The sequence below is a fragment of the Schistocerca piceifrons genome, chromosome X (assembly GCF_021461385.2).
Source record: "Schistocerca piceifrons isolate TAMUIC-IGC-003096 chromosome X, iqSchPice1.1, whole genome shotgun sequence".
Taxonomy (NCBI): domain Eukaryota; kingdom Metazoa; phylum Arthropoda; class Insecta; order Orthoptera; family Acrididae; genus Schistocerca; species Schistocerca piceifrons.
In genome coordinates this window covers 208,655,657-208,682,146 of record NC_060149.1, presented here as the reverse complement: position 1 = coordinate 208,682,146, position 26,490 = coordinate 208,655,657, and the positions used below count along the sequence as shown (strand labels likewise).

Genomic DNA, 26,490 nt, shown 5'->3' with positions numbered 1-26,490 from the left:
GAAATAAGGAAGAACAATATGTGGATAATATTAATAGTAGCAATACTCAGAAACTATGAAATTATTCTTTACATGCTTGAAGAACACAGTCCTATACTGCTGGGGCAAGGCGAAGCAGGTCTAGATAAAAATGGTCCACCTGTATCCATTACAGAGAGTAGATTGTCATTGGTGTCTTGAAGTTTGAGATTTGCTTCACTGGAATAAAAAAAAAGCATTATGCCACATAAGTCAGAATAAAATTAAAGAAAATGTTAAAAAGTAATCATAGAAATTAAAATTATACTGTAATTAATTTTGACATATTTCCAATCAGCAAGCCCTGTGTTTTAAACTAATATTGGGATGTGCAATATATTAATTACTTATCATTTCAGTATTACTTATCATTGTAGTAGAACAAGACTCTGACTAATCTTATGACTATGACTGCAGTGGTGCAGAAAAAAAAGTGTCACTACAATCAAACAAGTCTAGCAAAGCCTATATTCATCTACTTTTAACAAGCATATGTACAAGAAAAAAAATGTGGCATTTTTTCATCAGACGTACCACCATCCAGCCAAATACTGGAAACGACTGAAAGGAAAAAAGGACTATTCCTTGAAGACGTTTAACTGTTACTCAGAATCTGTAAGGGTATGCTGGAAAGTAATGCCTCCAAATTTTTTATGTGAAAACTCATAGAGATTCTTAAATAAAACAAACTTAATTAATATTCCACATCTTTATTCTTCACATCCACATATTTATTTCTCAACATAGCTCTGGCAATGAACACAACTCTCCCAGTGAGAGACCAGCAGACCAGAGTGTTGATAGGGTCACTATATAATGTCTGACTTTGTTGACAGTGAACCAAAGCTGTCAGATTGTTGCAGGTGTCATTGTGCTTTTGTGTGGTATGACATTGTCATGCTGAAATAAAGGGTGCCCCATGTGTGGACAAGCTCTTTAAATTCGAAACTCAATAATAGCATGCTGTTTCTTACACACTGACACAGTTGCATTACACACCACCATGTTACATGCTACAATTCAGAGCCCTCTAATTGCAGAGGATTGCAGCTTATGTCAGCAAAGTGGGAAAGTCAACTGAGTAATATTCATGACACACATTGACTGTATTAATTTCGAAAACAGAATAAAAATTTGGAGACATTACTTTTCAACATGCCCTTGTACATCAGGATAAATGAAACAGGGCAGAAAAGAAAACTAGGAATTAAATGACAGTAACATAAAGTATCTGATATGAAAGGAAGTTGGAAGTGGCTATGAGAACAGTTAATAAGTCAGATATAACGGAAGGACAAATTCAGTTAATAGTTAAGTGGAATGAAAGATATGCACTGAAACAGAAAAAAAAATTAATTCATTCAACATTGGTTGGCACTCCCCCTATAGTCCCTGCAAAGTAGCAGTTTGAAACATGTGACAATGTATGTGTGAAAATTGGCTATAGTTCTGTCTACCACCACTGGATGGTGTTGCTGTTCCCATAGTTGGTGCATTACAGCAGCACTTGTTCTGGCTTGCAAGTACACTGGTGGGCATCGATAAGACAACATGGAAGCAGTCAAACATGGGAATTGGTGGACAGTATGGTTTCTCTGGAGGGAAGGTATAACTGCTATAGACATCCACAGTAGATTGATAGCTATATGTGATAAAACGGCACCAAGTCACAGGTCTGTGTTTCATTTGATATCAAAGACGGCTGTGACTGTACTGAAAGTCACAAAATCACTAGATATTCAGTAACTGCTTGCAAACTAAACAATGCCCAGTGTGTCAATGAGTTGATAAAGGAGCACAAGCAAATCACATTTGATGAACTAGGGATGGCTACAGGTTTATCATGGGGGACTCTCCGCACCATCAAGAGGATTTGATGTTGAAGGTGTGTGCTCAATGGGTGCCCCATTCAGCAACACTAAATGGGCCATGGCATTCTGCTCCAACATGGCAATGTGTAGTCACACATCAGATGCCAGACCATTGGCACCATGTGTGATCTAGGGTGTATCGTGGTGCTGCATCCTTCACATTCACCAAATCTGGCTCCTAGCAACAATGTCCTGTGTGACACAATGAAAGAGGACACCACAATAACAAACTCCATGACGTTGTTCACCAGCAGTGCTGGGATACCCCAAAGAATGGTTTGCTATGAAAATACGGAAGCTACCTGAGTGACAGCAAAAGTACATAGGCGTCTGGCAGGGAATACCTATAGTATAATCTCTGTGTGTTTGTTCAGTAAATAGTTCCCATGAACACAAAACATCATAGTGCCAATCATTTTAATGCCCAAATAAAAAAAAAAAGATAAAATAAAATAAAAATAAAAAATATGGTAAAAACCCTGAAGGAAAAGAAGACAGAAGAAGCCAAGAAGTATAAAGGGAAAGATGAAATAAATATGGCCAGAGAATGATTGCTGACAGAATAGCCCCCACTGTGTGTTAACAGCAAAAACTCTGTCTTAGTTGTTGTTATACTTAGATATTAAATTGAAATGAACAACAAATAGCAAACAGAATGGAAAAATAAATGAATCTAATTATTAATCAGAGAAAGACCACCAAATAATCTTAAAAAGTAAGAGCCAATGGAATGTCTAACTTTTTTCCAAGGAGGATATAATCAAAGAGGTGTTGGTGTAATTTGATTCAGATATGTGTAAGTTAAGTTGTTAAGTGGATGGTCTTTTTTGAGAGCATAATATCTAGGTATTGTTTGTTGTGTTCAGATATATTCATGGGAAACTGAGTTAGATGCAACTGCCATGTTGGAGAAAGAACACTCCAACCACTATGGTGAATGGAGTAGTTAGGCAATGTAACTAGGGGGACATGTGATGTCTTACTGACCTTTGGTATGGCAGCTGAGTGCAGGCTGGGCAAGACATGTGATATTAGTGCTTTTGACAATAGCCAGGTTATGGGCGTCCAGCACACATAACACTAACTCTGTAGTCAAGCAGGCACTATGTTTGTCATGTGTCAGCGTGTTTGGCATGAGTACTTCTGTTTGGGGAAAACTCTGAATTAGCAGAGTCAACTGATGTGGGTAACAATGTATTACTGTTTGGAGTTGACACCCTAGTTATAGATTGTAGCAGTGGGTAGGCAAAACACAGTGCAGCATGTCACGCAACAGTTCAGTGCTGGAAAATAACAACCAGTAAGAGTGGTGCCATTCAGAAAAAATTCTTCCTTTGCAGTGGAGTATAGAGACTACCACCTCATACTTGTACCTAAGCCCAATGAGTATCAGACAGGGTATAGATATCAGCATGGGTGCAGGAAAACTATCACTGGACTGATGAATCATATTATGTATTGATACATACGAACATTCAACTATGAGCATGTCAAAAACCATATCAGTCAATGATGGTACTTACTACCAGCTCACTTTACATGCTGGTGTTATTCTTGTATGGGAAACTGTTATATTGAATAAAATGGGCCCCTGATCTGTATGATAGCTCTCACCAGCATACAAAACAGAAACCTAGGAGCCCTCCACAGATATGAGAGTGTCTGTGCAGTTTCCCAGGGCACCCAACCACAGTCTTACTGAGTACAGTAGGATCAACCTAACCTTGGATGCAGCTCTGAATAAACTGGAGTTGTGGATAGTACTTCAGAAGTTGTGGATGAAGGTGGCTCCTAAGTTTTCTCAGTGTCTTGTGGAGCCCATGCCATGACCTCTTGCCACTTCCATCAGGACAAAGGGGTTGATACACACTAGTAAATACTAGCAGGTGTCTCTAATGCAATGGCTTACAAGTGTAGTAAATATAGAAGGAAGAAGCAGAGGTACTGTACTTATAATAGTGGTATAGGGAGGGGTAGACAGTGGAGAGGGGGGCGTGATAATCTCAAGTTTCCCTCCTGCCAGTCATTTGTATACAGTAATGAAGTTTTCAACAATGATATAACACTAAAATGAAAGATTTAAAGAATTAATATATGAACAATTGCAACTGATTTCAGAAGCATTACAATAAATATTTCCATATTAATGGTGATTGAGCTGTAGTGCTTTGATGGAAATACTTGAAGAGATGCAGAAACCAGACACATTTTTGTACAGCTTTATTTTTGCAGGGATATATTAGCCATGTTCAACTTGCATAATAAATTTAGAGCCTTATCAGTGTAATGTTTTTCTTGAGTGCAGTTTGAATGCTGCAGCTGACCTGTGGAAAATAAAAGTAATTTAATGTAAATAGACAACTCAGGAAATGTGGTGCCAATAGCTAAATGAAATGTTATTCTGTGCATGGCAGCTGTAAAATTTAAAATTAGTTCAATAAAAATGCTATACTCACAAAGATCTAAATGTTTTGTGAAAGCTAATGATAGGTGGAAGCCTGGCATGTATTCTTGCATCAATTAAAGCTACACAAAAATGTGGCCAGGAGCTGTATTTCTTACAGTATTTCATAAAAATAATCTACAGTTTCAGCATTTCTTAATACAAATCAGACATTTGAAGGAATAAAATGAAAAATAAGGATTTTCAGGTTTCTTTATTTTGTTAACCACTTACATCTATTTTTCCTTACTGAGTTCATTAAATTGTTGTGCTTATTTTTCTGAGCAGTGTACAACTAACTTGAAGTTTTGGATAGATATGTTTATTAAAATAATTAATGCATGGCTGGCATCATATCAATAAAACTTCTGTGGATAGAAACTAAGCAGAATGGATACACTGTAGTACATTTTTCTGATTCAACGAGCAATAAAACTGTGGTACAGGTAAACAGTAGTTTCACTAATTAGCACTTCACTCTTTAACAGCCACAAACGGTTCAGTGCACCATCTCTCAACATCAAATATTTATGACATATTGTAGCCTGAACATATACACTACTGGCCATTAAAATTGCCACACCATGAAGATGACGTGCTACAGACACGAAATATAACCGACAGGAAGAAGATGCTGTGATATGCAATGATTAGCTTTTAAGAGCATTCACACAAGGTTGCCACCAGTGGCAACACCTACAACGTACTGACAAGAGGAAAGTTTCCAATTGATTTCTCATACACAAACAGCAGTTGACCGGCGTTGCCTGGTGAAACGTTGTTGAGATGCCTCGTGTAAGGAGGAGAAATGTGTACCATCACATTTCCGACTTTGATAAAGATCGGATTGTAGCATATCGCCATTACGGTTTATCATATTGCGACATTGCTGCTAGCGTTGGTCGAGATCCAATGACTGTTAGCAGAATATGGAATTGTTGGGTTCAGGAGGGTAATACGGAATGCCATACTGGATCTCAATGGCCTCGTATCACTAGCAGTTGAGATGACAGGCATCTTATCTGCATGGCTGTAACAGATCGTGCAGCCATGTCTCAATCCCTTAGTCAACAGATGGGGACGTTTGCAAGACAACAACCATCTGCACGAACAGTTCGACGATGTTTGCAGCAGCATGGACTATCAGGTCGGAGACCATGGCTGCGGTTACCCTTGACGCTGCATCACAGACAGGAGCGCCTGCAATGGTGTAGTCAACGACGAACCTGGGTGCACGAATGGCAAAACGTCATTTTTTCAGATGAATCCAGGTTCTGTTTACAGCATCATGTTGGTCACATCCGTGTTTGGCGACATTGCAGTGAACACACATTGGAAGCATGTATTCATCATCGACATACTGGCGTATGACCCGGCGTGATTGTATGGGGTGCCATTGGTTACACGTCTCGGTCACCTCTTGTTCGCATTGACGGCACTTTGAACAGTGGACGTTACATTTAAGAAGTGTTACGAGCCGTGGCTCTACCCTCCATTCAATCCCTGTGAAACCCTACATTTGAGCAGGATAATGCACGATCGCATGTTGCAGGTCCTGTATGGGCCTTTCTGGATACAGAAAATGTTCGACTGCTGCTCTGGACAGCACATTCTCCAGATCTCCCTGCCGCCGTTGGATAAGCAGCTGAGCAGCAAGTCGTATACTCCTAGCTCACTCATTTGTTACATAGTTTAATTCTTAATTTCTTTGTGTGTTTTTGGTACTTGCATTGTTTAATTCATAAATTTCGAGCGTATTATAGTATTTGAGAGTTGTAGCATCGCGTTTTAGTACCTGAATAGTGTAAATTCGCGTAGTCGTTTGTCTACTGTTTTGTTTTGAACGGCCAGTGTCGGTTGGTCACAGTCAGTGTGCTCCCTGCCGCCGTTGGATAAGCAGCTGCAGCAGCAAGTCGTATACTCCTAGCTCACTCATTTGTTACATAGTTTAATTCTTAATTTCTTTGCCTGTTTTTGGTACTTGCATTGTTTAATTCATAAATTTCGAGCGTATTATAGTATTTGAGAGTTGTAGCATCGCGTTTTAGTACCTGAATAGTGTAAATTCGCGTAGTCGTTTGTCTACTGTTTTGTTTTGAACGGCCAGTGTCGGTTGGTCGCAGTCAGTGTGCTCCCTGCCGCCGTTGGATAAGCAGCTGAGCAGCAAGTCGTATACTCCTAGCTCACTCATTTGTTACATAGTTTAATTCTTAATTTCTTTGCGTGTTTTTGGTTCTTGCATTGTTTAATTCATAAATTTCGGGCGTATTATAGTATTTGAGAGTGTAGCATCGTGTTTTAGTACCTGAATAGTGTAATTTCGCTTAGTCTCCTTCCGCCGCCGAGCAGTGTCAGCAGTGCGCAAGTAGCAGCATTACTGCATTTACTAGGCAATCTTGTATTTTAATAACCGTTTAAATTTTGTCGATTTGTTTACGCTCTCTGTAGATTAGTTCAGACGTTCTTAGCAAAACATTTTTTAGCTTGGATAGGGACTGCAACTGCTGTGTTCGGATGCAGGCTGAGTTGGCATCCCTTCGCTCCCAGCTTCAGGCAGTGTTGGCTTCGGTCACACAGCTTGAGGCTGTCGCCAATGGGCATCACTGTGGGGGTCGGGATGGGGGTTTGTCGGGGACGGCCAGCTCGTCCCACGCATCCCCTGATCGGACTACGACTGTGGTTGCCCGGGATACTGCCCGCATTGAGGCTGATCCCTCACCTGTGGTAGAGTGGGAGGTCGTTTCAAGGTGTGGCAGGGGGCGAAAGACATTCCGGAGGGCTGAACGGAAAGCCTCTCCAGTTTGTCTGACGAACCGGTTTCAGGCTCTGTCTCAGGCTGATACTGATCTTCGGCCTGACATGGCTGCTTGTCCTGTTCCAGAGGTTGCCCCTCAGTCTGCAAGATCCGGGCAGTCGCAGAGGGTGGGCTTACTGGTAGTTGGGAGCTCCAACGTCAGGCGCGTAATGGGGCCCCTTAGGGAAATGGCAGCAAGAGAGGGGAAGAAAACCAATGTGCACTCCGTGTGCATACCGGGGGGAGTCATTCCAGATGTGGAAAGGGTCCTTCCGGATGCCATGAAGGGTACAGGGTGCACCCATCTGCAAGTGGTCGCTCATGTCGGCACCAATGATGTGTGTCGCTATGGATCGGAGGAAATCCTCTCTGGCTTCCGGCGGCTATCTGATTTGGTGAAGACTGCCAGTCTCGCTAGCGGGATGAAAGCAGAGCTCACCATCTGCAGCATCGTCGACAGGACTGACTGCGGACCTTTGGTACAGAGCCGAGTGGAGGGTCTGAATCAGAGGCTGAGACGATTCTGCGACCGTGTGGGCTGCAGATTCCTCGACTTGCGCCATAGGGTGGTGGGGTTTCGGGTTCCGCTGGATAGGTCAGGAGTCCACTACACGCAACAAGCGGCTACACGGGTAGCAGGGGTTGTGTGGCGTGGGCTGGGCGGTTTTTTAGGTTAGATGGCCTTGGGCAAGTACAGAAAGGGCAACAGCCTCAACGGGTGCGGGGCAAAGTCAGGACATGCGGGGACCAAGCAGCAATCGGTATTGTAATTGTCAACTGTCGAAGCTGCGTTGGTAAAGTACCGGAACTTCAAGCGCTGATAGAAAGCACCGAAGCTGAAATCGTTATAGGTACAGAAAGCTGGCTTAAGCCAGAGATAAATTCTCCCGAAATTTTTACAAAGGTACAGACGGTGTTTAGAAAGGATAGATTGCATGCAACCGGTGGTGGAGTGTTCATCGCTGTTAGTAGTAGTTTATCCTGTAGTGAAGTAGAAGTGGATAGTTCCTGTGAATTATTATGGGTGGAGGTTACACTAAACAACCGAACTAGGTTAATAATTGGCTCCTTTTACCGACCTCCCGACTCAGCAGCATTAGTGGCAGAACAACTGAGAGAAAATTTGGAATACATTTCACATAAATTTTCTCAGCATGTTATAGTCTTAGGTGGAGATTTCAATTTACCAGATATAGACTGGGACACTCAGATGTTTAGGACGGGTGGTAGGGACAGAGCATCGAGTGACATTATACTCAGTGCACTATCCGAAAATTACCTCGAGCAATTAAACAGAGAACCGACTCGTGGAGATAACATATTGGACCTACTGATAACAAACAGACCCGAACTTTTCGAATCTGTATGTACAGAACAGGGAATCAGTGATCATAAGGCCGTTGCAGCATCCCTGAATATGGAAGTTAATAGGGATATAAAAAAAGGGAGGAAGGTTTATCTGTTTAGCAAGAGTAATAGAAGGCAGATTTCAGACTACCTAACAGATCAAAACGAAAATTTCTGTTCCGACACTGACAATGTTGAGTGTTTATGGAAAAAGTTCAAGGCAATCGTAAAATGCGTTTTAGACAGGTACGTGCCGAGTAAAACTGTGAGGGACGGGAAAAACCCACCGTGGTACAACAACAATGTTAGGAAACTACTGCGAAAGCAAAGAGAGCTCCACTCCAAGTTTAAACGCAGCCAAAACCTCTCAGACAAACAGAAGCTAAACGATGTCAAAGTTAGCGTAAGGAGGGCTATGCGTGAAGCGTTCATTGAATTCGAAAGTAAAATTCTATGTACCGACTTGACAGAAAATCCTAGGAAGTTCTGGTCGTACGTTAAATCAGTAAGTGGCTCGAAACAGCATATCCAGACACTACGGGATGATGATGGCATTGAAACAGAGGATGACACGCGTAAAGCTGAAATACTAAACACCTTTTTCCAAAGCTGTTTCACAGAGGAAGACCGCACTGCAGTTCCTTCTCTAAATCCTCGCACAAACGAAAAAATGGCTGACATCGAAATAAGTGTCCAAGGAATAGAAAAGCAACTGGAATCACTCAATAGAGGAAAGTCCACTGGACCTGACGGGATACCAATTCGATTCTACACAGAGTACGCGAAAGAACTTGCCCCCCTTCTAACAGCCGTGTACCGCAAGTCTCTAGAGGAACGGAGGGTTCCAAATGATTGGAAAAGAGCACAGATAGTCCCAGTCTTCAAGAAGGGTCGTCGAGCAGATGCGCAGAACTATAGACCTATATCTCTTACGTCGATCTCTTGTAGAATTTTAGAACATGTTTTTTGCTCGCGTATCATGTCATTTCTGGAAACCCAGAATCTACTATGTAGGAATCAACATGGATTCCGGAAACAGCGATCGTGTGAGACCCAACTCGCCTTATTTGTTCACGAGACCCAGAAAATATTAGATACAGGCTCCCAGGTAGATGCTATTTTTCTTGACTTCCGGAAGGCGTTCGATACAGTTCCGCACTGTCGCCTGATAAACAAAGTAAGAGCCTACGGAATATCAGACCAGCTGTGTGGCTGGATTGAAGAGTTTTTAGCAAACAGAACACAGCATGTTGTTATCAATGGAGAGACGTCTACAGACGTTAAAGTAACCTCTGGCGTGCCACAGGGGAGTGTTATGGGACCATTGCTTTTCACAATATATATAAATGACTTAGTAGATAGTGTCGGAAGTTCCATGCGGCTTTTCGCGGATGATGCTGTAGTATACAGAGAAGTTGCTGCATTAGAAAATTGTAGCGAAATACAGGAAGATCTGCAGCGGATAGGCACTTGGTGCAGGGAGTGGCAACTGACCCTTAACATAGACAAAAGTAATGTATTGCGAATACATAGAAAGAAGGATCCTTTATTGTATGATTATATGATAGCGGAACAAACACTGGTAGCAGTTACTTCTGTAAAATATCTGGGAGTATGCGTACGGAACGATTTGAAGTGGAATGATCATATAAAACTAATTGTTGGTAAAGCGGGTACCAGGTTGAGATTCATTGGGAGAGTGCTTAGAAAATGTAGTCCATCAACAAAGGAGGTGGCTTACAAAACACTCGTTCGACCTATACTTGAGTATTGCTCATCAGTGTGGGATCCGTACCAGGTCGGGTTGACGGAGGAGATAGAGAAGATCCAAAGAAGAGCGGCGCGTTTCGTCACTGGGTTATTTGGTAACCGTGATAGCGTTACGGAGATGTTTAATAAACTCAAGTGGCAGACTCTGCGAGAGAGGCGCTCTGCATCGCGGTGTAGCTTGCTCGCCAGGTTTCGAGAGGGTGCGTTTCTGGATGAGGTATCGAATATATTGCTTCCCCCTACTTATACTTCCCGAGGAGATCACGAATGTAAAATTAGAGAGATTAGAGCGCGCACGGAGGCTTTCAGACAGTCGTTCTTCCCGCGAACCATACGCGACTGGAACAGGAAAGGGAGGTAATGACAGTGGCACGTAAAGTGCCCTCCGCCACACACCGTTGGGTGGCTTGCGGAGTATCAATGTAGATGTAGATGTAGATGTAGATCTCTCACCAACTAAAAACGTCTGGTCAATGGTGGCTGAGCAACTGGCTCGTCACAATACGCCAGTCACTACTTTTGATGAACTGTGGTATCATGTTGAAGCTGCATGGGCAGCTGTACCTGTACACACCATCCAAGCTCTGTTTGACTCAATGTCTAGGCATATCAAGGCCGTTATTACGGCCAGTGGTGGTTTTTCTGGGTACTGATTTGCAGGATCTATGCACCCAAATTGCGTGAAAATGTAATCACATGTCAGTTCTAGTATAATATATTTGTCCAATGAATAACCGTTTATCATCTGCATTTCTTCTTGGTGTAGCAATTTTAATGGCCAGTGGTGTAATTAATGGTGCCATAAGTTAATGTGAAAGTGCACACTTGTGAGGGTTGACTTGAATCAAATTTTAGCAATTTCAGAAAGCAAGGAAGTAAGGTTCCTCACCTTTCAATTTCAGTCGAAAGAATAATACAGGAAACAACACATCCTGGTTCTGATGAAGGTACATCTACCAATATTTACCAACATTTTTTTGCACTTTATAATTTCGGTCTACATGATGTGAAGAACCAGATGTTAACAAATTCACAGACAAAATTGATTAATGCAACTTTCGAAAGGATGTAACAAGTTTAGATAAAGAAAACTGATTATCAAATGCTACACATGTCTGTGAGACCAGTTCATTGCTGAAACATTTATGTGGTGATTCCTTATGGTCACTAAAGAGTAGCTCTTTTTATTCATTTTTAGTCTCTGTCATTATGTCTCTTGAACTACACTTTGCATATACCAACAACATGTCACTGAACGCTAGTTTCATTGATCATCAGTAACACATCAATGCCTCAGTCAGTAAGAGCACTGTTCATAAAAGACAAGAATTTCAGTTTGAGTCCTGGCCAGGAACACAGTTCTATTATGCAGGCAGTTTTGGTGACGTGATCACACCTAGTGGCAGTGTTACGGATCCGAAGTTTCTGGGACTTTGACATCTAAACTGAAAATGTTGACAGCGTTAGGTGAGTGCACTACTAAGAATGTTAGTACACACATTAAGTTCTTGTACTTAGGTGTAAGTGACAATTCTCTGGGAGAAGAATTGTCTTTTGGAAGTAAGATATTATCTGTCACTGAGACCCTTGCAGGAAAGGTGAGCTGAGCCACCTATACATATCTTCTTTGATTAATGATAGGGCAGCTCTGGAGACAAGCTGAAACTCCACGGCGTGACTGGCAATATTATGTGTCAATGTCAGCTTCTGCGGTGCTGGCGGGACTACCTGGTCAGCTCCCACAACTGCATGGAGTAATGTGTAATCAATGGCAGACTGTGATGAGCATCTTGTTTGCATAGATCAGTCAGGTGTCCACGTTTGCCACATTCCCATGACTGGAGCAGGTAACAGCATTGTTGATGGTAGCTGCCATAGCCTATGCCTATGTGTGAGGAATTCAGTAATGTCCATTATAATTATCCTGGCTGTTATGCCGTGGTCGGTTGATGAATTCTGTGGTGATTCCCAACGTTTCATCTCCGACTGCAGGAGACATCTTCAAGGGGGAGCCAGTGTGTGTGTTGGACCTTCCATCGAGCTACAGACCCCCTTGAAGATGTCTCCCGCAGTCGGAGACGAAATGTTGGGAATCACCACAGAATTCATCAACCGACCACGGCATAACAGCCCGGATAATTATAATGGACATGATATTTCCGGCCGCGAAAGTCTACATTTTAGAATTCAGTAATGTCCAGGGGGAGAGGAATTTCTGACCCACTTGCTTAGTATTTAAAAAAAATGGGTACTTGACGGTGTGGGGAATCATTTAGTTCAATGTACTTAAGTCTCCAAAGGGATGCCAGCAGCAGTTGCCACAGCAGCAGCAGCAACAAAGACAGCGAAAGTTGTCACTACAGGAGCAGCGTCAGCAGGATGAGGCACAAAGGCAGCAAGAGCAAGAACAGCATGCTGCTCTCATGCAACAGGCCCAGATCTAGGGGGAGGGGGGGGGGGGGAGGGGTATGTGTCCCGGGCGGCAAGTTCAGTGGGTGCCAAATTCATATTCTTGAAGGAAACACCTTGTTTCCCAAAGCGCTTAACATCAGGCGCATGTTGGTCTATCGATCATTAATTTTATTTTGAAACGCATATCTGTTGGTGCTTGAACATTTTTGAACACATTCTATGTCAATTTCTGGACGAATTACAAGACTATTTTTGAATGCGTGCATAGTGCACGTCATGTGTCTGCCAGGGGAATCCCCATTGCGTCTAGAAATAATAAAAACTTCAAGCACACAAAAAAGGACAGGGCTATACGAACAGAGCCGAATAAACCCGAACGGGTGAATGTCAATCGCTGTTTGTTTATGTGGTTAATTGGGTGTGCAAATGGTCAGCGTTGTTACAATTATTAGCGAAATCCATAGATTCAGACTACCGGAGTCGAAATAAGTGGCTAACAGGAATAACAGGTAAGAAAGATTACATATTAATCACGCAAACAAAGTTGACACTGCTACGGTCGCAGGTTCGAATCCTGCCTCGGGCATGGATGTGTGTGATGTCCTTAGGTTAGTTAGGTTTAATTAGTTCTGAGTTCTAGGCGACTGATGACCTCAGAAGTTAAGTCGCATAGTGCTCAGAACCATTTGAACCATTTTTGAAAGTTGACACTCAGCGCGGTGGCTGATTGGAGCGGCTGTAAATGGGAAATGCCTTTGCAGTCGCTCCCACCAACCACCACGCCGATTGTCAACTTTGTGCGTACCTCAGTGTACCCAGAAAATGAAATTTTGACAGAAAATTTTTGCCATATAGCTACACTAATGTAAATGTTGTGTGACTAGGGCCTCCCGTCGGGGAGACCGTTCGCCAGGTGCAAGTCTTTCGATTTGACACCGCTTCGGCGACTTGCGCGTCGATGGGGATGAAATAATGATGAGGACAACACAAAACCCAATCCCAGAGTGGAGAAAATCTCCGACCCAGCCGGGAATCGAACCCGGGCCCTAGGATTGACATAATATTCTGCTCACCACTCAGCTACCGAGTGTGGAAATAACTACACTACTAAGGGCCATTTGTATAGTCCCTGGTTAGCAGCCGTTTAAGTTCCATTCTCGTAATAGCGCGTAAAACGCTTTGTACGAACATGCAATACCGCGTAAGTGGAGAATCAAGGGGGGATAAGTAAACTGGTGATTGTGGCATGGTTAGTGAAGTTAACCAGAGAATAAGTTTTGACAATGGCAGGAACAGTTATAGAATTAGTGTTGACAAGATTGTTTGCTAGAATGAAGAAGAATATGACGATTCCAAATTTATATAAAAATTTCGTACTACCACTTTTCGATCTCATGCTTGATAAACTGGAACGTATGAATGAAATGTGAAACTATTTCCTAACATAAAACTTTTTGCTTGTAGTAGACCTAATTGGCATTTGATATTGTACATCGTGAATTATATTCAATCGTGTCGTTTATGTAAATGAGGTAGATAAAAATGACTATTTGTGCCAAAATAGTCTCGCTTATTTGGCGTGTGTTACAATTTCTGCAATATAAGAAAGGTTGGTTGTTTGGTTGTTTCGGGGAAGGGGACCAAACAGCGAGGTCATCGGTCCCATTATTAGAAAGGCTTATTTCGTTTTATCTAGCAGACAGTGACAAAATAGACAGCAGACAGTGACAAAATAGACGTAACCAAATCGAGAAACCACATCAGTCTTGGGCACTATTCGTATTAACAGCTTTTTCAGTATTAGACAACGACATTTTCATTTTTCATGTAGCAAAACGTTTGACGAACTTTGATGAGTTAACTGATTCTTTCGCAGAAAGGAAAGCATGCTGTGTAAAGCTGTAGCAAGATTAGAGAGGAAAAAATGCTGAGACCTTAGGATTAAAGAACTGATGCTGTCTTCCTTGCCTTTTGTCTTTATTGGTTTTATGTTTCCTATATTTAATTTTATGTCACACAAAAGAGAAAGTTATTAGCTAATAGGCAATAAAGAGTGCAAATTTTCTGGAGTTCGTATTCTCCTGGTTATAAATAACCCCATGCAGTACTAATTGTGACCTTTTTTTAAGGGCCGGCCGGTGTGACCGAGCGGTTCTAGGCGCTTCAGTCTGGAACCGCGCGACCGCCACGGTCGCAGGTTCGAATCCTGCCTCGGGCATGGATGTGTGTGATGTCTTTAGGTTAGTTAGGTTTAAGTAGTTCTGAGTTCTAGGGGACTGATGACCTCAGATGTTAAGTCCCATAGTGCTCAGAGCCATTTGAACCATTTTTTAAAGGGGTGTAGGATGGCAAACCTACCGACTGGGAGCTGAGCCGAAATGGTAAATGTCAATTGCTGTTTGTTTATGTGGTTGATTGTGCAAATGATCAGAGTTTTTGTAATTACTAGCGAAATCCATAGATTCAGATTACTAGAGTGGAAATAAACGACTAACACGAATAACAGGCGCCGGCCGAAGTGGCCGTGCGGTTCTAGGCGCTGCAGTCTGGAACCGCGAGACCGCTACGGTCGCAGGTTCGAATCCTGCCTCGGGCATGGATGTGTGTGGTGTCCTTAGGTTAGTTAGGTTTAACTAGTTTTAAGTTCTAGGGGACTAATGACCTCAGAAGTTGAGTCCCATAGTGCTCAGAGCCATTTGAACCATTTGAATAACAGGCAAGAAAGATTACACATTATCTTCTCAAAACATCCAAGAAAATGAAAATTTGACAGAAAATTTTTGCCAGATCACTACACTACTAAGGGCCAATTTTACAGGAAAGGTAGCACAGGACGTTTTAATTTACACTTGCCTGAATGTAAGTTTGATGGCGTTCATTACAAAACATGCATGTTTGAATTCCACAGAGCGAAATATAGTGATGTGCGATAGAAGAATGCTGTGTGAAGAGGCGTGGCACTACACTATGGCACACTTAAGACGGAACAACATGTGTCACATTTCCTCGAACATATACATTTTACATACATTGAAGAGCCAAAGAAATTGGTTCGCCTGCCTAATATAGTGTAGGGCCCCCGCAAGCACGCAGAAGTACCGCAATACAACGTGGCATGGACTCGACTATTGTCTGAAGTAGTGATTGACGGAACTGACACCATGAATACTGCAGGGCTGTCCATAAATCTGTAAGAGTACGGGGGGAGGGGAGGGGGGGTGCAGATCTCTTCTGAACAGCACATTGTAAGGCATCCCAGATATGCTTAACAATGTTCTTGTCTGGGGAGATTGGTGGCCAGCGGAAGTGTTTAAACTCAGAAGAGTGATCCTTAGAGACACTCTATAGCAATTCTGGACGCGTGGAGTGTCGCATTGTCCTGCTGGAATTGCCCAAGTCCGTTGGAATGCACATTGGACATGAATGGATGCAGGTGATCAGACAGGAAGCTTATGTACGTGTCACCTGTCAGAGTCGTTTCTAGACATATCAGGGGTCCCATATCACTCCAGCTGCACGCGCCCCACACCGTTACAGAGCCTCCACCAGCTTGAACAGTCTCCAATGGTAGGAAAGTGGCACAAGCAAAGTACAAACAAGCTAAACGTCTTGTGGCGTGACAAAAAGCTTCACCACTAAAAACTGGGAGTTCACATATGCAACTGCAATATGCCACTAGCTATGGGCACACTTTTGTTGCGTGTGTGGACCCGCCTTTAATATTGCCGGTCAGTCCGTGGAGTTCCATCTAGACATCGGAGCTGCCCTGTCATTAATCAATGAGGATACATATCGGTGGCCCAGCCCACCTTTGCTGCAAAGGTATCAGCGATGTGTCATATTTTACTGGCAAAAGACAATTGCAATATTCAGGCACACACATTTTCAATAAACTGTCAGCAACCATTAAAACTTGGTTTCAGATAAAGCATTGTTTAAACATAGTTTGAAACGCTTTTTGATAAGCAACTCCTTCTACTCTATAGATGAATATCTTAACAGGGGGTGTTAGACCATCTTAAGTAAAAATTTCTGTCATATTTCTGTTTAGATAGCACTTGGTCACAACAGTCAAGTTTAAGTATTTCGTGTGTGATAAATTTATTAAAAGTGTATAACTATGTTTCATTCTGAGTGTGTATTAATCCTATAAATATTAGCAGTCCGAATTAACTGTAATGTATTCACCTATTTTGACACTCTCCTGACAAATGATAGAGGTAGTGAGTATTATACTGAAATGTTTTATGTTATACTTTCTGACTTGTTTCATACTCACGAGAATCATCTCATTTTTTGATCTATGGAACAAAAATTGAATGTAATCTAATCTCTCCTCGGAGAATAAATGGCTCCAAGCACTATGGGACTTAACATCTGAGGTCATCAGTCCCCTAGACTTAGAACTGCTTAAACCTAACTAACCTAAGGAATCCTGCCTCGGGCATGGATGTGTGTGATGTCCCTAGGTTAGTTAGGTTTAAATAATTCTAAGTCTAGGGGACTGATGACCTCAGATGTTAAGTCCCATAGTGCTTAGAGCCATTTGAACCTAACCTAAGGACATCACACACGTCCATGCCCGAGGCAGGATTCGAACCTGCGACCGTAGCAGCAGCGCGGTTCCGGACTAAAGCGCCTAGAACCGCTCGGCCACAGCGGCCGGCTCTCCTGGGACAATTGTTGCCTAGCATGTAAGGCATGTACTAACATTCTTAGCAGTGCAGTCGCCTAACACTCTCAATTCTTTCGGCTTAGATGCCCTCACAACATCTGGTTTCAAAGTAGTGGACCAAGTTAATTTAGTGTCTGATACAGTGCCATTTTCTCTGTGCAGTTCGTACAAGATTTTTGAACCACACTCGGATGTACATGTACTTTTGTTGCTCTCATCTCTATCAAGCCTTCAGACACGCCATAATTTTGTAGAGCTCACCTGCTTCCATTTGCGATTAGAGAGGCTGTTCGAGCGGAACTCTCACGCTTCATGACTTAGACATCATTTTCTCAGTTTGAATCAGCCAAGGGGCGACGCCTACGGTTGTCCTTAAAATAGCCTAACGGGTTTTAATGCGTTAGTAGGGGTTTTAAGTAGACTAAAACTGCCCAGTTTAACACTGCTCTCTATCCTATGCCTTACTCAGAGGGTACGTTAACTAAATGGGCTGGGTCCCCCGTTTTTCAGAGATAGATCTCGAGGTAGAATATCTACAACAGCCACTCTATAATGCATTATGTCAGTTGCTTGCCTTAGACACACCGTTTGACTTACACAGTTACAATTGGGGCTGCTTGTGTACCCATCATTTTCCAGAGGTATTTAGAACAAACGATTCAAGGTATTCAGCACTGTGTTAATTATCTGGGTCATATTACTGTTAAGGGGTAGACGAACATAGAACACTGCAGAAACCTTGAATCCTTTTCAAATGGCCCAAGTATAATGGCTTACTATGTAAGTTGGAAAAGTGCAGTTTCTTCAACCCAGCGTCAGATACCTGCAGCACATTCTTAGTCACATGGGTATCATCCCGACTCAAAACCACGTCCATGCGATCACTAATATGTTGATCCCCTACTAACCGTAAAGAGTTGCAATCGTCCTTGAGTAAAATCATATACTATGCTAAGTTTTTTTCCTCAAGTGGCGCAAACCGCAAACCCTCTAAATCAACTGCGCGAGAAAGGCTTCAAATTTATGTGGCTGGCCTCCTATCAACGGTCTTTCCAATGCCTTAAGGATTGTCTCAAGGTGGCGCCATATCTGATGTCATATATGATAAAAACTGGAACTGCCTTTGACACTCGGAAACAGACGCGTCCCAGTTCGGAATTAGAGCGGTTTTATCCTGCAAGTTGTCGGATAGTTCTGAACGGAGAATCGCCTTCGGCACCAAAATATTGACTGCGGTGGGAAGCAAGAAGGTGCTTGAAACATCAATGTAGGCCTGTGCTGTGATGGTGCCACGCAAAACAACTAGGGGTGCAAGCCCCCTCCATGAAAAACACAACTACACCATAACACTACCGTCTCCGAATTTTACTGTTGGCAATACACCGCTGGCAGATGACGTTCAGTGGGCATTCGCCATACCCACACCTTGCCATCGGATCGCCACCTTGTGTACCGTGATTCGTCACTCCACATAACGTTTTTCCACTGTTCAATCGTCCAATGTTTACGCTCCTTACACCAAGCGAGGCGTCGTTTGGCATTTACCGGCGTGATGTGTGGCTTATGAGCAGCCTCTTGACCATGAAATCCAAGTTTTCTCACTGTCATAGTACTTGCAGTGGATCTTGATGCAGTTTGGAATTCCTGTGTGATGGTCTGGATAGATGTCTGCCTATTACACATTACAACCATCTTCAACTGTCGGCAGTCCCTGTCAGTCAACAGACGAGGTCGGCCTGTACACTTTTGTGCTGCACGTGGCCCTTCACATTTCCACTTCACTACCACATCGGAAACAGTGGACCTAGGGATGTTTAGGAGTGTGGAAATCTCGCATACAGACATATGACAAGTGTCACCCAATAGCCGACCATGTTCGAAGTCCATGAGTTCCGCGGAGGACCATTCAGCTCTCTCTCGATGTCTAATGATTACTGAGGGTGTGATATGGAGTACCTGTCAGCAGGTGGCAGCACAATGCACCTAATATGAAAAACGTATATTTTTGGGGTTGTCCGGATACTTTTGATCACACAGTGTATGTAGTTTCTGGTGTTGTAGTCCCTCTCGAACTTCCTGTATGTGGTGCAGATACTATCCTCTATCACCACTGCTACCATTTGTGCCCTCTCGATAATTTTCGCCCTTCGAGAGAGTGCCATGCACTCTGGTGTTGGACATCAGTTACAGTTCACACTTCCGCAGTTCCATGTTTTCTGTTGCTGTAATAGCATCAACCACCTGACTACTGTCCCATCTCACCCTTTCTCCAACATGGAAGCTGAGCGAATGGTTCGTATCTTTAAAACAAAGGTGCAGAAATCCTTGTTGATGTCGTCAACCAAGGAAGCATTCCATAACTTCCTCATCATGGATCAGTACACCCCCACCAACAGGGTCAGTCGAGACAAAATACGGTGCTGACACCAGGATTACTCCCTATTAGACCCACAGTGCACAGTCTACCCGTGCCAGTAGCGCAGCCTGCGTACTGGCATACCTACATGCAGGGCATCCACGTCTGTTCACACTCATTTGGCTGGCATCTAGGGTGGACCCAAGGGGTCGACAGACATCATAGGGATCATCAGTTGTTTTACATCATGGTTGGGTGCAATCTTCTGACCTGCCACCACAAACTGCTCTGACCATGTTCACAGTCACAATTGGCACCACACTCTCGCTGCACCTCCGACCTCTAGACTGGACACCAGGGCCATCATCAGTCATGCCTGTCACCTTCCCTTTGTGCTGTCCACGGCCCAGTACAACCTACGGCCCCGCTCGCTTGAGGATTTGTGAGTGGACCACAGTGTGGGAACCCATGGGGATGGAACTGCTCGCTCTGCCACAGCCTTCCTTCACAGCTATCATTCTGGTGCAGCCTGCTGCCTCTGACGTGTTGCCGCCTGTCCCAACCTTCCAGTCTTTGGCTGCACCATTGGGGTTGGACATCCATGACTCCAAGCATATCGATCTGCTAGCGGGGAGTTACGCTGTATCCTGATTACCCCCCCCCCCCCCTCCCTTACAGCGTTAGCATAAATCTGGACATTTTTGGCTCTACATGCTAAGAAGCCCTGCATCATGCGATCGACGATCACCACTAGGGACATATGTCGCGGGCCTATCCACTCTCATGGGAACAGTGTCATGAAGGCAGACATTAGTCTGACCTTGATGAAGAAACTGGTTGCATGCGGGTAACTTTAGTAGTAATTAATTTATTCACTGAAGAAAGAACAATGTGTTAGATATACTTTACAACAACAAATACATACGCAATGTACAGAACAAATCAAAGACTCTCCATCACCAAAGATGAACAGGTAGCAAACATATCATACGAAATGTAGTACAGAATTGCAATTCTTTCACTCCACCTCAATTCTGCATAATGATAGCTTTACACATTCCTAGTGGTGGTTCGCTCAAAATTTTACCGATGTGCTACAGTATTACAAAAATAAACAAAAAAATATCACAAAAATGTATTAAAATAAAAAAAGTTGTATGAAGTCAGTGCCGAAAAAGGAAGTCTATACATCCTTGTTTCCTGCTGCAGAATTCTTCTGTAACTTGGAGTTGAAATCCTCCATGTTGGTTACCCTATTCTACCAAATGGAGAGGATTGCAAGGGCATTAAGTCGTTGCTCTGACATGGTATTCTGAAGGAAGATCTTGGTCCTCTTCAGAGAAGGAAAACACCTTTCACCTTCAGCAGCTGTCACTGGTGTTGTCATTACTATTTTCAGAAGTATTTTTTTATCTGAGAGAAGATGTCCTGCAGATTGTTGTTCGAAATGGAGTAGTAATACAGTTCCTGAAGTCTGGCCAACATGGCGTGAGGCTAGACGTCAACGTTAAGTTCTGTCTCTGAGAAATGTCTTGAGTATTCTTCAAACATTGAGGAATCCAACAACACTGCTGCATCTAGATGATTTAAGGCTTGGAAACAATCACGGGATTCTCTGTTAATCCTATCACAGGCTTCTTTTGCTTTGGAACTTTGGCAAAGACTCACCTCCTGGCGCTTGCTCTGAGAGGTGTCTGCTGCTGTGAGTGCGGTATCATCGTCGTTTATTGAGACTCTTTTATTATTAATAAACTCTATGAAATGATATACTGAACTTTTTACTTTTACAGCATCGACTGATTGCGTCTACAGCTGACAGTACTCGATATCCACATGAGGAATTCCTTTTTGGAAGAATGCTAGCCAAAAGGCAGACGTTGTAACCACCAATAAAAAGAGGAATTCTTCATCTTGTAGACTGCAGCAGAGTCCATCTGCTTGACAATAAGTTTGGTGGATGGTGATTTTTTTTACCACCGATAAACATTCCAGCACCAAATATTTATTTGCATAAATCACATTTGTGGCCCGTGATTTAAAATTCAATCTGTTGGCTGGCCGACTAGGAGTCCTTCATGCCACCAGTGACTGCAAAGCGGAAAGTCGTTCTGGTTACCTCAAAAGATGGCTGACGAACCTGACAAATTTAAAAAGATTACCCTAGCCGATTGATTTTGTGAAGTAGCGTGTTCCATTGTCAAATTTAATTGGTGCACATAACAAGCTTTATGATTCACTGTTTTAATGTTTGACAGCGCGCCACCTTTACAACCACTCATTACAGTTGCACGATAATACGTTAGTTCGATAATTTTGTGTGGTGTATCTTTGAACAAAGGATATATAAAAGCCAAAATACATGATGCTCTACAGGACTGAACCCCCCCCCCCCCCCTTCCCCAGAACCTTTCACATATGGAACACTATTCTTTTCATAGAACAACGCTAATACTAACTGTGTCTTTTCAGAAACATCTATTGTTTCATCTGCCATTATAGCAGCAAACATAGTCTGCTTTATTTCATCCGAAATAACTTCAGGGCAAGTTTCCACCATACAGTCCAACAGTTCATTTTGGATGGATCTTGAAGTCCTCTTAAAAACATGATGACCTTAAACATGTTCTTTCACTGCACTGTGTCTATCAGAAATTAAGTCTATCAAACAAAAACGACACCTGATTGTTCGATGTTTCTGACTAGTGCCCTCTCAAAGTCAGTCCGAAAGCACCCAGAATTTCACACAATCAATAATTCTAGAGAGCACATACCTGTTGTTTTCTATGATAGGCGCGATATTAGCTTTACCTAATGCACTAAGATCAACTATGTTGTTCATATGTTTATGATTTCCGTTGTAATTTTTATTAATGCATTAATATGTTCTAGATTTTTCACTACCCATCAGTGGCGGATCATGGGCCTAAATTCAGGGGAGCCCAGGAAATTTATTGAAAAATCCCCTTTCCCGCCCTTTTAAGGTACGCATACATGGCGTTCCTAACGACGTCGACGACGACTAACACGACGACGACCACCACCACCTCTATTATTATTACTACTACGACGACGACGACGTATACCAATATTACTACAACTAATAACAACAGTATTAATAATAATAATAGTAATAATAATAATAATAATAATAATAATACTCATTTTTATTTATAGACGAACTAGTAGATTTGGCGTTTGAGCGTTGTTACTTGTAAAACAGGTTAACAGCATCTGAACTCCCATTGCACGGAGGCCCACGGCAGCATGGCTAGGCTACCTGTACGCCCTCTCCCGTTCCCAGCAGTGACGTAACTGCTACCATGGCAACCAAGTGTTTACGGGAGGCCTGGCTTGTGTCTGGCCTCCTCATCATATGCTTGGCGCCTGTGTCTTCTGTAGGTTAGGGTTAAACTTTCGCACTTTGACTTGCTCTCTGGTGCTGGTGGTTTAGAAGAAATAACACAAGCTAACAGTTTTTGTGCTCGCTGACAAAACAGCAAAAAGGTTTGTTATAAAAATATTTTTTGCTGCTACTACTACTACAGAAATCTGAATAGGCCAAACCTCCTTTGTCCCCTCTGACCCTGTACTCCATGCATCACTGTTCTTGAATAACAAACATGGAATGCAAAACAGTGCACTGCGAACATCACACCCACAGATACAACTATTTTCATACAGTTTCATACAAACTTTCCTTGTATACTCGCATTTTTTACCACCGACTATAACCTCTTAATTTAGATTTCAGTTTGGAGTAGGTCTACCTAACTTTTGAATTCTCACTTTCTCCTCCAAAGATCTGTTTGAAAAGGGCCTCTTTCGCAGATTATCCACACAATTCTCCATGTTGCTTCCACAATACTTTTCACGCATTTGCAAAGAAAAAATACACCATAAGACACTTCTTCAGCGAACAAATTTTACTCTACAGCAGGCTCTACTGATGTAGTGCTGAGAGAAATGTAGCACTGTTAGTGCCATCAGGGATGACGTCCCATCAGGGCATGCACAACTGAACACAGACAGCTGGGTCCCTTCTCTGAGTGGATCGCAGCAGGGCTGAAATCATTTCAGCGCTCGACACTGTGGTCTCTAGTCATCGTGGAGAGAGCACTACAAAACATGTTTGCGCCCATTTTGTTTGCATAACTAGCCAGCATCCAAAGAGAAATGTGTGTTTTTAGTGAGATTTATGGCTTGCATTCGAAGACAAATAGCATAATTTTAGCGCAATATTTATGGTGTGTTGTTGCACATTAGCACATGATCACTGACTGCCACTGCAGATTCCCAGTCCAAACTTATTCCAATTTTGTTTCCACAAAGATTTTGTAAAAATTCGGGTGACATATTTTCTGTAACAATGTACTTCCCACCTGTCAACGAACCTACTATACTGTCATAGTAGGAGGAGCGGTGATACTCCTACGTGGCGCGTCCCAGGTGGCGGATAGGGAAGTCCTGACCAGTTTACTGGCGGACTTGAGTGAAATAAAATAGCTCTCGCGGACCAAACACACCCTCTGCGGTTAACAACCGAAGTTGTAAATCGGAGCTTGCTCCAACTAAGGTTGACAACCTTCGACAGTCAAAAATGGAAAGGTCTTTCACGAAAAAAATTCCACCGTCCTGCTCAAAAAGGCAGGAAAAGGCTACATCGGATTCGGTGGGTAGTCAACTAGAAGACAGCAACGAATCGGAGCGTTTGCAGCCATCCAAATGCACACTAAAACACAAAAAGAAGATTAAACATGAGCAAATAAATTATATAGCAACACACAACATAAACTTACTACTTCAGACCGGAAAACTCAAGGAGCTCACAGATGAACTAAATAAACAAAAAATTTTAATAGCAGGGATCCAAGAAATGAGAAACACCACAGAGGACCCATTCGAATCACAAGGATACAGAATTTATAATGGGAAACCAGGACCGAGGGCAATGAAACAATGTCCCCAGTTTGGAACAGGGTTTTTAGTAAACATAAAAATAATAGATTCAGTAACGGATTTCCAAGCAGTATCACCAAGAATTGCGACTCTAAGCTTTAAAACAATGAATAAAACCTATACAATAATAAATGCTCATGCCCCAACAAATGAAAAAAATTGTCTAACAAAAACAAAGGAAGAGGTAGATAAATTTTGGAACCTTCTAGAACAAACTGTGAACAGAGTAAATAAGAAGAATGTAAAAATCTTATTGGGAGATTTCAATGCTCAGTTGGGAAAAGAAAGGAAATATAAAGATATAATTGGAAAATGGAGTCCACATAAATTTACAAACAAAAACGGTCAAAGACTTATAGAACTCTGCAGAGAACACAACCTTATATCTAAATCAACATACTTTAAGAGGAAGCCAAGTAAACTTAAAACATGGAAACATCCAGACTGGAGGAAGGGCGAGTGGCAGCTAGACCATGTCTGTATGGACAAAGATTTTCATAAATAATAAGTACCAACAAATAACACAAACCATCAAATTAACAGATGATCTAGAACAAGTAGTGCCTAATCTTAAAAGAGAAGCAGAGAATCTAGCTCCCTTCAACCCACGAAGGAAACATGCATGGTGGACATCAGAATGTGACAAATTCTATGAAGATAGACACCAAGCATGGTTAAAGTTTCAAACACATAAAACTGAAGAAAATGCCATCAACCTAAAAAATGAAAGAAAAAAATTCACTCAAAATATTAGAAGAATCAAGAGAGGATTTCATAAAGATATTATAAAGTCTATAGAAGGTAATTATCATAAAACCAACTCCAGGAACTTCTACAAAATCTTTGGGAAACAACTACAACAATATGAGGCCCCTACACTAATACTGAAAGATGAAGATGGAAGAATGACACACAGTAACAAGGAAAATGCAGAAATCATGGCAAAAGCATTTTACAAACTTCTGAATTGCGAGGAACCCAAAGAACCCTTACAAATCAACATAAATACCCCAATAAAAACCAAACCTAACAAACTAGACCCTCCAACTTTCCAAGAAGTAGAAGAAATTCTTAAAGAACAAAAAAATTATAAGGCATGTGGAGAAGATCAGCTTTTTGTTGAAATGTGGAAATATGCAAGTGACACAGTCAAGACCTCCTTACACATGGCTCTAACAAAAATTTGGGTAACAGAACAATTTCCCGAACATTGGACCACAGCTATCATCCACCCACTACACAAAAAGGGAGATAAGAGCAACCCAGAAAACTACAGAGGAATCTCTCTCCTAGATTGCACATATAAAATTCTATCCAAGATCCTATATGAAAGAATCAAGGAGCAATTACACTCCTGGAAATGGAAAAAAGAACACATTGACACCGGTGTGTCAGACCCACCATACTTGCTCCGGACACTGCGAGAGGGCTGTACAAGCAATGATCACACGCACGGCACAGCGGACACACGAGGAACCGCGGTGTTGGCCGTCGAATGGCGCTAGCTGCGCAGCATTTGTGCACCGCCGCCGTCAGTGTCAGCCAGTTTGCCGTGTCATACGGAGCTCCATCGCAGTCTTTAACACTGGTAGCATGCCGCGACAGCGTGGACGTGAACCGTATGTGCAGTTGACGGACTTTGAGCGAGGGCGTGTAGTGGGCATGCGGGAGGCCGGGTGGACGTACCGCCGAATTGCTCAACACGTGGGGCGTGAGGTCTCCACAGTACATCGATGTTGTCGCCAGTGGTCGGCGGAAGGTGCACGTGCCCGTCGACCTGGGACCGGACCGCAGCGACGCACGGATGCACGCCAAGACCGTAGGATCCTACGCAGTGCCGTAGGGGAC

At 42.6% G+C, this 26,490-nt stretch overlaps 1 protein-coding gene across 1 annotated transcript in view; it reads right to left on the bottom strand.

Moving 5' to 3' along the window:
* The window catches only part of LOC124722252 (ras and EF-hand domain-containing protein homolog), a 246,047-nt gene that overhangs the window by 44,960 nt on the left and 174,597 nt on the right, over positions 1-26,490 (bottom strand). Inside the window, exon 6 of the mRNA XM_047247441.1 lies at positions 73-198. Coding sequence (XP_047103397.1) covers positions 73-198 — 126 coding nt within the window. The remainder of the gene's footprint in view (positions 1-72; positions 199-26,490) is intronic.